General features: G+C 43.3%; 1 protein-coding gene across 1 annotated transcript in view; it reads left to right on the top strand.

Annotated features, from left to right (window-relative positions):
* The first annotated feature begins 748 nt into the window (after nucleotides 1–748).
* Nucleotides 749–12,296, top strand: part of LOC107539566 (junctophilin-1) — a 29,689-nt gene continuing 18,141 nt past the window's right edge. The window contains exons 1-2 of the mRNA XM_087825589.1: nucleotides 749–798; nucleotides 11,002–11,120. Of these exons, the coding sequence (XP_087681715.1) occupies nucleotides 749–798; nucleotides 11,002–11,120 (169 nt within the window). The remainder of the gene's footprint in view (nucleotides 799–11,001; nucleotides 11,121–12,296) is intronic.

Raw genomic sequence — 12,296 nt, 5'->3', positions numbered from 1 at the left:
AATCATCAAGGAGTTCTTGGTTGAACTATTGAGTGATTTAATGTTACAGACCAGGCATGAAATAAATGAAGGTAATAACTGAATTACAATTTCTACAAGGAAACGTGAGGTGAATAAAACTAGTTAGCTGAGAATAACTGTACCCTACTATTTCGGCATTCCTCACAAAGCAGTCCTCTCATCAACTCAACCACTTCAAAATGTGTATGTCGAATGTGATGCAGCTTAAGATGCAGGATGGTTTTCATGGCCAGTCCCAAGCAAGTTCTTGTTCAGACAGTTCAGCATCAAATGCCCGATAAAGGAGTAGATCCTTTTATTGTTCAGCATTTAAGCTGTCAAGACAGGACAAAGGGAAGGGGTGAACTGGTAGACTGAGCAGTTGTAGAGAGCCTTTTTTTATGATACTGATGTTAATTTTATTCTTATTTTTTATAATTTATAATTAATTTTCTTATTTTTTATAATGTATGTAATAATTGACATACATTATATTCATTTCAGGTATACAACATAAGGATTATATCTTTGTGTCCTTTGTGAAGTGATCGCCATAATAAGTCAACTTCTGTTGCCATACATAGTTACAGAATTTAGAAAAACATTTTAGGTAATATAATATAGAAAATGGGGGTTTTGTTACCTAGGAGAATGTGTCTCAACTGTGAGTAGGAGGAGTTCTAAAGGGTCCTGTCATTTTTGAGGAGGTTTGCTTAATTTTTTTTAAAAATGTGTAAGGACTTACACAATGGAGAATTTGAGCACCACAGAGTGCGCCTTTAGTGGGCGTTTGCAGCAGTAAGTGGAGCTTGGGTCCGCCTCGGCTGAACACTGCTAGCTGCCGTGATGCGTTTTGACCATTAGATAGTCTTAAATTGCTCTAATCATTAGTCATACTTTGATTCGTGCCCATAATAGACCATTAGTAAAGGACAAGCTACCCAGAGGGTCTTCTCAGGTTCCCAGGGTTGCAAAGTTCCTATCGGGCACATCCAGATGTTTCTGTTACAGCAGAAAATGTAGTCATGATTCTGCCTGGTTTTGTTTTATATAGTATGCATCCATTTTAAAATAACTTGACCCCCCCTTTTGTTACCAAAAGCCTACTAGCTGACCATTCGAACTAAAGAAATACTCTAGTAGTAAACCGAATTTAGTCAGAATAGGGCAGTTTCTACAGAGTCTGCCATGGGAAGGACAGAGCCTTGTTTCGATTAATTAAAAAGCACCTAAATCTGTAATAGCAACCTGCATGTATAGACTTCACAGTTATCTCCTCCCCGTTTTTCACTTGATCCTAACTGAATCCCTTCAACTTCCTCTGGCCCAGGGTCTACCGTCAAGCCATGTGCCCTTACTCCCTACCCAAAGTTCTGCAGTGGGGACTTCCCCACCCTCGCTCGAGTCTCTACCCTGCGTCAAGGCCACCTCCTACCTCCCCTGCTTCTCCCAGAGTGAGAGCCCTGCTCAGAATCCTATCGGCCTGAAGTCAGGTCCTCCTGGTCCCATCCAGCAGTTTTAATACTCCTTCCTGCCATCCATAGCACTTTATACAGTGCTGATTCCAAAGTTTCACCACTTGAACCCCCAGAGTCTTCCTCCCAGCCAAAGTCTCAGCAGAAGACTAATAATGACCATTTATCCACGAAATACCCTCAGTGAGTGAGTGCTAAGTACTTCATATAAATCAGTTCTGATGCAGAACAATTCTGTAAGATATCATCCCCATTTGACAGGTAAGGAAATTGAGGCTAAAGTTACATGGCTTGTATGTGATAAACTGGATTGACCCAGGTCTGTCTGGTTCTAAAGCCCACAGCTTGCTCGCTCTCGCTCTTAAGCTTAGGATCCTTCAAATCACCTTAACACATTGGATCAACCCATCACGGTCCTTAAATTTTTTTCCCCATTTCCTTTGCTTCATCTAGGACCCGACTCCAACAATTGTCACCTTCTCAAAGCTTCTTCATTTTCTTCTCTGGGCATCTTTCTTCCCAACTTCCAACAGGATCAGCTCTTGTTTCCTTAAGCCACGAGTGAAACGTCTTTTCCCTTGACTCCCTTCATCGTTCTGGTTACTCTCCAAATTTCCTCCTTCCTTTCTGGGTCAAAAGTCTCCAGTATGTGGCTGACACCTGCTTCCTGTGCCCCTTTCCTCACCGACCCCCTTCCGTCTGGCTCCCGCAGTGGCCTTCGGGTTAGAACTGCCCTCTCAAAGCTTCTTAGCAAATTCATCAGCCTGTGCGGCCCTCAGCTTCCTCCAGCACGTGGCAGGATGGACAAGCCACCCCTTCCTCAGGCTCTAACAGTGCGTCACAGTGACTGCTGCCCCAGGGAAGGGACACATTGTGATCTGGCTCACTTACCTCCTAACAGGAGCACAGATTTATCCAAGAACTTTGAGTGGTTCTATTGGAAGTCCACCTTCCACCTGCACCCTGCTGCCTCTCACTGCGCATGTGTCCTTCACCGAGTCCCACCGGCACTTTTGTCTGTCTTCAGTCCTTTGCTTTTTTGACTCACTGACTTGATGGGTTCATGCACCTGTCGTGAACTCATCCTCTGTGATCGTGATGCCCACCTCCCGGTTTCTGCCCTTGACCTTTACGCTGCATTGCAGCCCTGCGAATGCCTGTGTCATGTAAGATCCTACTCTTCTAAAACGGAACCTGTCATCACCTTCAGGCCGTCTCCTGTTCCCACCTGCACAGTTGCCGTCTGTAGCAAAGCCATGCATCTGGATACCAAGTTAGGAGTCTTGGGGTTTCCCTTATGTTTCCATCCTTCTTACCCATTTCTCCATTCCACCAGTGCTTGTTGAGGGCAGCCTCTGTTTCAGGCTTTACTTTAGGGGCTGGCAGTGCAGACTTGGAGACCGCCCTGGTGTTTCAGAATGCTGATCGTTCCCTTCGTGTGTCCTTTGGCCCTTTTCTACAGCTCTCCCGCAGGCCCTGGCTGCGATTCCTGCAACTTCTCATCTGAGAGCCCAACCTCTGGTCTTTTCTCCTCACATCCTCTGGATACATAGGATGCTCTAGAAATACTTGTACAATTCTTTATTTTTAAAAATACACATAGCCTAAAATGTACCATCTTACCCATCTTTAAGTGTGCGGGTCAGTAGTGTTAAGTGCCTTCGCGTTGTTGGGCAGCCAGTCTCCAGAACCTTCTCCTCGTGCGCAACTACACCTCCACTCTCATTGAATAACAGCGCCGCGTTCTTTCTCCCTGACCCCTGGCCACCACCCTGCTACTTTCTATGAGTGACTCTTTCTAGGTACCTCAGGTGAATGCAGTTATACGGCCTTTGTTGTTTCATGACTGGCTTACTACACTGAGCATAGTGTCCTCAAGGTTCACCCATGTTGAAACAGGTGCCATAATTTCTTTCATTTTTAAGGTTGAATAGTATTCTATGTATGTACAATCATGGGCCATTTCGCATCCAGGATGCGTTCTGAGAAATGTGTCATAAGGTGGTTCTGTGATCCTGCAGACATCACAGAGCGCACCTACTCCAGTCTAGATGGTCTAGCGCACGACTGCAATTGTATGTGCTGTGCTTTTATGTGACAGGCAGCACAGTAGGTTTGTTTACACAGCGTCACCATAAACATGTGAGTAATGCTTTTCAATACAACAGCTGAGTCACCAGGCCATAGGATGTTCTTCAACAGCTGAGTCACCAGGCCACAGGACATTTTTAGCTCCATTATTATAATCTCATGGGCTCACCATCATATATTCGGTCCATCATTGACCAAATCACCATTATGCAGCATATGACTATATCTGCCACATTTTGTTTATCCATTCATTCGTTCATTGATGGACATGGGTTGTTTCTACCTTTTGACTATTGTGAGTGATGCTTCTTGAACACGGAGGTGTAAGATCTCTTTGAGACTCTGCTGTTCACTCTTTGTGGTATATACCCAGAAATAGAACTGGTGGATCATATGGTAATTCTATTTTTAATTTTTAGGAAACCACCATACTGTCTCCAACAGCTGCAACATTTTACATTCCCACCAATAGTGCAGAAGGTTTAAAATTTCTCCGCATCCTCACTAACACGTTATTTTCTGGAGGTTTTTTTATAGTAACCATCTTAATAGATGTGAGGTGTTATCTCATTATGATTTTGATTTGCATTTCTCTTAATGTAAGTGATGTTGAGATTTTTTTCACATGTTTATTGGCCATTTGTATGTCATCTTTGCAGAAATGTCTATTCAAGTCCTTTGTCAGTTTTTAATTGGGTCTTTTGTTGGTATTGAGTTGTAGTCATTTTTTATATATTCTGGATACTAGCCCAGTGTCAGATATATGGTCAGCAAATATTTTCTCCCATTCAGTGGGTTGCAGGTGATTCTATTTCAAAGTTAAATTTTAATCTTTAGTGGTAATGTTGTTTTTTTGTTTGTTTTTTAAATACATCTTTATTGATTTCAGAGAGAGGAAGGGAGGAGAGAGAGAGAAACATCAATGATAAGAGTGTCATTGATTGGCTGCCTCCTGCATGTCCCCCACTGGGGATTGAGCCCACAACCCAGCCGTGTGCCCAGACTGGGAATCAAACCTTGATCTCCTAGATCATAGGTCAATGCTCAGCCGCTGAGCCACACCCGACCAGGCAGTGGTAATGTTTCTGAACTTCAGAATGACCTCATTAAAAATGACTTTACTTGTGAGAGTAAATTTTAGATAAATTCTATAAAACTCAGAATAAAGTAAAAAAGGGCCAATTATGTGGCATATTTCAACTGGGGATTAGAAATGTGCATTTGACCTGGCCTACCCAGAGAATATAGCCTTTAAGCTTATGAAATTTGATCAAATTTTAGGGAATAAAGTCTGTAAAGTACTTAACAATGAGGACTTATTTTCCAAGCTTGAAAATGTTCTGGATATAGAAAAAAGTCCTACACAGGAAGTTGACTAGTACGTTCAGTTTTCCCCAAGTTATTACATATGTCCCCGAGCATTAACACACTGTGGGGGCTAGAGTTCAGAAAACAGAGAGCTTTATTGAGCCAGTAATTTTTTTTCAATATCCTGCCAGTTTCCAAAAAGGATTTGCAAGGGCATTATGATGAATCACACATACAGTAGCTTTTCTGACACTGGGGAATGTTAAAGCCGTGTAGTTAGGGAAGATAACCATACACATGGATTGAGGGTGAATTTGCTCCAAGTTTCTCAGTAGCCTTAACAAAAAGGGAAATAAAAATTATGTAATTCTTATGTATGATACAGGAAGCACACTGGTTTATCATCAGAGACCAAGTTTTTCCTGGCACTAAACTTTAAGGGGAATGTCTCACCTAGATCTTTATAAACATGACAGGGATACACACAGTGAACCACATTTTATAAAAGGTATGTAAACACTCTTCATATAAATCTTGGTTCCTCTTGTCTCCCCTTGATAAAAAGCTAAGGGTGTGATATGAATTATGATTCTTTGAAGAGATTTCTCTGATAAAGTAATGTGGTTTAACTTTTGATCTCATGGACAAGGATTATCTGTGGCCTAGACTGGCTTTAGCCTAGTCTGTGAGTATTAGTGCTTTCAAAGCCTGTATCATCATACCTCTGGAGTTGGGGCCTTTGAAAGATCAAATACCAAACTTCAATTGGGATATCAAGCCCCTTAGTTTACATTTTATATCTAAATAACTTGGTGTCGCTTTTAGGAAAGTAGGACGTGAACTCCTGCCCTGGCAAGAAAGACAGATGTTTGCTGATGATGTAACAAGTTTTTAACCAGGACTTAAGACTTCTGTCTTGAAGTTACTATCTAGGTCCTTTTAAAAAAAAAAAAAAAAAAGCAACCCTGGGAGAAAATTAACATTCAAGAAAGAATAAATATAAAGATTGACCCATAAGAAGTTGTCTTCCTAGCCCAAATTTACTGAGGATGGAGCTTTAGCAGAATCATGGTCCTTTCTAGATTAAAAAATTGTTGTGAGCCATGTCAGTGAATAGATGTATAAAAGAGTGAAAGTTAGAAATTGGGACAAACATCTAAGGAACCCCACGTACCTTAGCAGGAGTGTTTTTCCTGAGCCTTGCTGGGTCAGTCTTATCAGAGAACCAAATCCAGATGGAAAGACCAGTGACTTAGACATCAAGCCTCTGCTTTTTGGCTGAGATCTGTAGAGCCACTTAGTTCTTGTTAATATCAAGAAGCTTCCTTGCTTAGACTGATTTCTTCTTAAAAGGGGCTATAACTGTATGCACAAAATCATTCGTTTTCGCAAATCTAGGTCTCTCATAAATGAATCGTCACAGGCTAAAAGGAAGGCTAGCAGGTCATATATCTTGCATTTTCTTACCATGATGCCATAACCCAGGAAAGAGTTTTGGTTATTATCAGGCACTTTCCATGAGCTGAAAGGGAAATGGAATAGTTGGCAGCAAGGAGAGAAGCAGGGAGGTCAGTTCGGCCTTTGCAGTGTCCTGGTGACACATGACAGTGATGTGACCAGGGCAGGAGCAGTGATGAGGTTGGATTGGGGATATATCTGGAAAGAAATGCCAACTGGATTTGCTGACCGGGGATGTGGCATGTGAGAGAAGGGGAGGCATCAAGGGTGACGCAAGGGATTTTGGCCTTGCCATCGACTGAGATTTAGATTCTTACGTATAATCGCTCTTTTTAAATTTTGCTAATAATTTTTTTAAAATATTTGGACATCAAAGCAAATCACATGTATAGCCCCTGAACCAGATAGACAATAGCCTTTGCCATCAAACAGATCAGTAAACTTTGATTTAATATAACAAATTTTAAAAAGACATCAAGCCCTGGCTAGTGTTGCTCGAGTGTCTGCTTGCACACCCCAGGGTCGTGGGTTCAGTTGCTGGTCATTGGTTCAATTGCCGGTCAAGGGCAGTACCTGGGTTGCAGGTTCAATCCCTGGTCAAGCACATGTGAGAGGCAAGCAATCGATGTATCTCTCTCGCATTGATGTATCTCTCTCGCATTGATGTTTCTCTCTCCCTCTTTGCCTCCCTCCCTTCAACTCACCCTGAAAAAAAATCAATGGAAAAAAATATCCTTGGGTGAAAATTAAAAAAAAAAAGACATCAAAATCAGCATATTTTTGGGAGCAGCTTATTGTTGGGAAAAGAATATATAAAAAGTAGAAATAGAAAAATATGTAACTATTGTATGCAGTTTTACCTTGAACAGAACCACTGTCCTTTCTAGATTGAAGTTGTAATCAGCTATGTCAGTGAATAGATGTATAAAAGACTGAAAGTTAGAAGTTGGGACACACATGTAAGGGACCTATACTACCTTAGCTGGGTATGTTCAGTGTATTGTTTATATGTTTTTTTTTGGTAAAAGTATCATTATGCTTAAGAAATATTGGGAAAGCTAGGCTATTTTGTTCTGAGTAAGGTGACATGAAACTATTTCAGTCATTAAGGGTGGGGGGAGCTCAGATTCTCATAAAATTATCGATTGGAAAAATAAGTTGTAATTAAGTTCTTAAGTACAAGTGATGCCATGTTTGGAACTTCCACAGTGATGGTTTCCACATTCACAGGTGACCTTTGCAGGGCTCCTGTCCAGGAGCGAGTCACTTAGCTGCCGTGTGAGCTGAACTGGCTGCCCAGGTGTCTGTACCTCTTCACCCCTACGTAGTAACTCTCCACTAGTTAACACTTTGGTTTATTTCTAAAAATATAACCCTAAAAGAAAGTCAACGGCAAATGCCAGAGAGAAGTTGCTTTTCATTTACTTTTGACTGTGTCTTATGGGAGAAAGTGTATGTGATGATGGTATTTGAAGACTGGTGAGGGTCTGAAGATTATGGGTGTCAGCAGTCATTTGATTGAGAGGTTCTTGGGCCTGCGTGCTCCTTTGCATGTGTTTTTTCCATGCAACCAGCGACAGCAGCAGGGCATCCCCTGTAAGCTGACTGAGCTCATCTCTCCAAACTGACCAGCCCAAACCCCCACCCCCTACCCATGAACAACGGCATGTCTTACCAGCTAGCTGATTAAAGGGGCCGTGTGTTGCTCTGGATCTGAGCCTGGGGTGTGAACACATGAATTCACTAATAGGAGCCAGGCTCGAGCCCAGATTTTCCCCCAGGCAAAATCGACACGTATCAGTGGTCTGGCCACACAAAGCTGGTAGTGACCGCCAAGTCAGAGTGAGTTCCTGTTCTCTTCTACTTCTTGGGATCAGATCCAGGGCTACCGAAAGCTCCCAAGCAGACCTCTGGTCTCAGGGTCGAACATGGTTTTGACTCCTCAGCAGTGCGAGAGAATTGACACACGGATGGGCACTAGATGGAAATGTCCCCCCTCCCTGTTTGGTCTTACAGGAAAGAGCAAGTGAAACAGGAAAGGGTTAAGGCGTCCCTGATGCTGCTTCCAAAATATATTTGCAGAAAAGTTAAGCAGCGTTTGTCTGTGTTCATTTAGCATATTGTAAAAAGTGGCCAAAATAATGCCTCCATTTTATTTGACGCTGTGGTGGTGGGTTGTGATTGTATCAGAATAAGTCGTTGGTACTTGAGTTTTGTAAATTTGTCATTGAAGGGCTAGCAGGTCTTATTACAAAGCAGCGTAACTGTACTTACGGTTTCATTTATGATGATACCTGGACATGACTAGGCTCTAGCTGAGAATAGCAGATAACATGCAAACCAATTCTGGGGAAAAGGACTTGAGAGGCTGGGAAGCTGGCAGAACGTAACAGAGGCCCCCATAGATGCTCAGGCACCATACATGGCACCTGTCCTCAGTGATGGCTGCCCTGATGGGTGACAAAGCTGGTGGTTTAGGAGTATGTCCCAGCCCTCTTGACTTTGTCTCCATTTCATGATACCCTTCAGATAGGGATCATCGAAGCACCCTCCAGGAGTCAGAAATAACAATTTCGATGATTGAACATTGATCCACTCCTTTTTCATTAAAAGATTTTATTTTTAGAGCAATATTAAGTTTATAGAAAAATTAAGTAGACAGTACAGAGAGTTCCCATGTACCTCCTCCCCCCTCACCCACACCATTTCTCCCATTATTATTTAACATCTTGCATTAGCGGGTACATCTGGTACAGTTGATGAACCGATATTGATACATCAGTATGAACAAGAGTCCATGCTTGCATTAGGGTTCAGTGGGCTTTGACAAATGCATAATGTCGTGTATCCCCCATTACTAGTGTTGCACAGAATAGTCTCACTGTCCTAAAAATCCCATGATCCATTTGTTCATCCCTCACCCACTTTCACCCTGGACCCTTGGCAGCCACTGATCTTCTTACTGTTTCTGTAGTTTCGTCAGTCCACTCAGGTGTAAGTAACTACTCAGCTATTTCTAAGGAAGCATCATTCATTCATTTATAAAACAAGCCCTCAATAAAAACTGTGTGCCAGGCAGTGTTCTGTGTATTACGCATAAAGCCAAGGACCAGAACTTTAAAATCCCAGTCTTCGTGAGCTTACGCCCAGTACATCAAGCCGCCGGGCTAGGTCATAAGTAGGAGTGAAACGGCCCCAGGAGAGCCCAGGATGAAAGGACATAGTTGGAGAAAGTAACTGGAGAATGGGGCCTCCTACCAGTTAGCCCCGTGGTCTCAGGTCAGAGCGCAGCCTCCTGTTTCTTCTTCCTGGAACTCGGTCTGCTCGCCGCCTCCAGCTGCCATCTGTGTTTTCTCTCCAAAGACCAGCGAGGGCACAGTGCCATTTCCCAACGCCTCTCTTTTAGACTTTTTATTAGTAGTTATCTATAGCCCTGCCTGGTGCTTATGAGATAGAATAGAAAGTTTACAAAGTAGTAAGAAATAGGTGTTTGTGATCATCAGCCAAGTATTAACTGGCCAAGGTCTTCTCCTTTGGAGTGGATGACCCAGAGTTCTCGGTCACACAATCCCCTCTTCTCGGGCAGGCAGAAATCAAATCGGCAAATCCCTGTTGTTGCCATAAAAAGTCCCATCGTTCCCCCTGCTGCCTTCTCCCTGCCCCAGTCCTCTAGAAAGAGGTCTGAGTGAGGAACTATGGGCCGGGAGAGAGAAGACTGAAAAAGGCCATTTCCTCCTCTCTGCCAGTCACCTTTGGGTTTTATCCAACAAACATGCTTAAAGAGCAACTACTCCAGCCCTGACAGGTGTGGCTCAGTGGTTGGAGTGTTGCCCCGTGAACCGAAGGGTCTTATGTTCAATTCCCTGTCAAGGGCATGTGCCTGAGTTGCAGTTTGATCCCTGGCCACGGTTGGGGTGTGTGCAGGAGGCAGCTAATTGATATGTCTCTCTCACATCGATGTTTCTCTCCCCCCCCCCCCCCACCCTCCCACTCTCTCTGAAAGAGCAATGGAAAAAATATCCCCTGGTGATGGTTAACAACAAAAAAAGGAGCACTTCTCCTTGGAATCCCCCTGAGCACATTCTTAGAGCAGGCCTGGAGATCTGGTCCTGCAGGCTCGTGAGACCCGACTGCGTGCATCTCTTCCCAACCACACACTCCGTGGCATCAGGCTCATAGCCTGAAATTGTCTGTGGTGGGAGTATTTATACCATGGAAATTGGTCAGTGCTACAAATCAGCGTTTTATTTTCTTCCCCCCAGAGAGCTACTTTACCCACATAGCACTGGGCAGACCCTTCTTAATCAAATTCCACAATTAAGTCCACAAACACCATGTTGATTCATATGCTCTGATTCTACTCTCCATGGTTGGGAAGAGGAATGGCCACCAAAGTGAACAGGAGATTCCATCCAGCGAGTTTTGCATCAAGCTGCACAGAACACGGCCATCCTTCATGTCTCTTGAAAGAAGGACCGAGGCATTTTATTGGTAGTTTCGTGCATGTTGTCTTTGTTGAAATGTCACAGCAACAGGGCTGTAAGTCTTGCTGGTGCAGGTGCAGGGCCAGATCACAATTAGCATTGCTTTTCAGCTGCAGCCAGTTTGCTTGTCCGTATGTAATTAACAAGGTGCCACCCTGATGACTGGCCCTTTGTGCTCCCTGCAGGACTGCACATGCCAGAGCCAAAGCTGATGCCGCGGACCAGGCCGCACTGGCTGCCCGCCAGGAGTGCGACATCGCGAGAGCGGTGGCCAGGGAGCTATCGCCTGACTTCTACCAACCAGGTAAGACCACGTGATTTCCTTTTTTTTGATTCTTTCCCATTTCACTAAAAGGTCTGTGCTTCATGAATCACAGAAATACTAGGAAACAAGTGCAAATATCTAAAGTCTGAGTGTTAGTGCCGGAGATTCAGCTTATGCCCCAGTGTAGCTCCCTTCCTGCCTCCCCACTCGCAGCAACAAACTGAGTAGTAAAGGAGATGGGAATCCAAAAGAAGTATCTGATTCTAAGAAAGTTTAGGATAACTAGCACCCTGCACAACATGTGTGCTCAGCGCACATCTGGTTCCAATGAGGGGGATAGAATTAGTGACCATTGCAGATGCTATAACAAATACCCCAAATCAGAGGCAGTAAGAGAAGAGCCAATACGAACTGTAAATTTTGAAATATACCTGAACTAAGGCTCCCAGGAATGTGGTTAGCAGGTATAGAAACATACACTTAAAGACAGGTGACTCTGTATAGGTTGAGATGACTTTGTCATGATGGATGCAGAGAAAGTGACCACTTCAGAAAATAAAAATCAGTCCTGATTATCTGCTTCTCAAGTGTTAGGCAATAAGCAAATATTTGCTGTAGGTTTAAATATTGAAGTCACTTCCTAGTGGTTTCCAACTAGACTGTCCCCATTCTTTCTATAATATACTGGTTAGTAAATGACCATCACCATTTTTATGTGTTTCTCCATCATTTTATCAACATCTTTCTGGGGATTGATTGAGGGTTCAGTAGATTTCTAGGTGACGAGACCAAAAATGTTCTAAGTTTCTAAATGCCGAAATTTGTATTTTCTTGGTAAAGCGTTTTTCCACATTGGTTTCTATTAATTCAAGCTGGATAACTAGCACCCTGCACAACATGTGTGCTCAGCGCACATCTGGTTCCAATGAGGGGGATAGAATTTGGAACCCACGGGGCATGGCTGGGACTAAATGAGCAAGGTAAGTCGAAGGGACCAGAACAGCAAGATCCATATAAAAGCTAGAAAGTTGGCAGAATAAAGGATGGAGGAAAGAGAAGGAAATAGCAGGATTTTCTTTCTGAAAAGAATGAAGGCAGTAAAAGGCCAGGTTAAGAAGAGTCCGCGCATTTATGAGAGAGGCTGGGGCGAGGCCCAGTCTGGCTGCGTGATGGACTTGTCCTAGAGTAGCTTCTGCAGTAAATAGATCACGGGTG

Source organism: Miniopterus natalensis, chromosome 16 (genome assembly GCF_054644295.1).
Source record: "Miniopterus natalensis isolate mMinNat1 chromosome 16, mMinNat1.hap1, whole genome shotgun sequence".
NCBI lineage: Eukaryota > Metazoa > Chordata > Mammalia > Chiroptera > Miniopteridae > Miniopterus > Miniopterus natalensis.
This window is presented reverse-complemented; position numbering and strand designations above follow the sequence as displayed.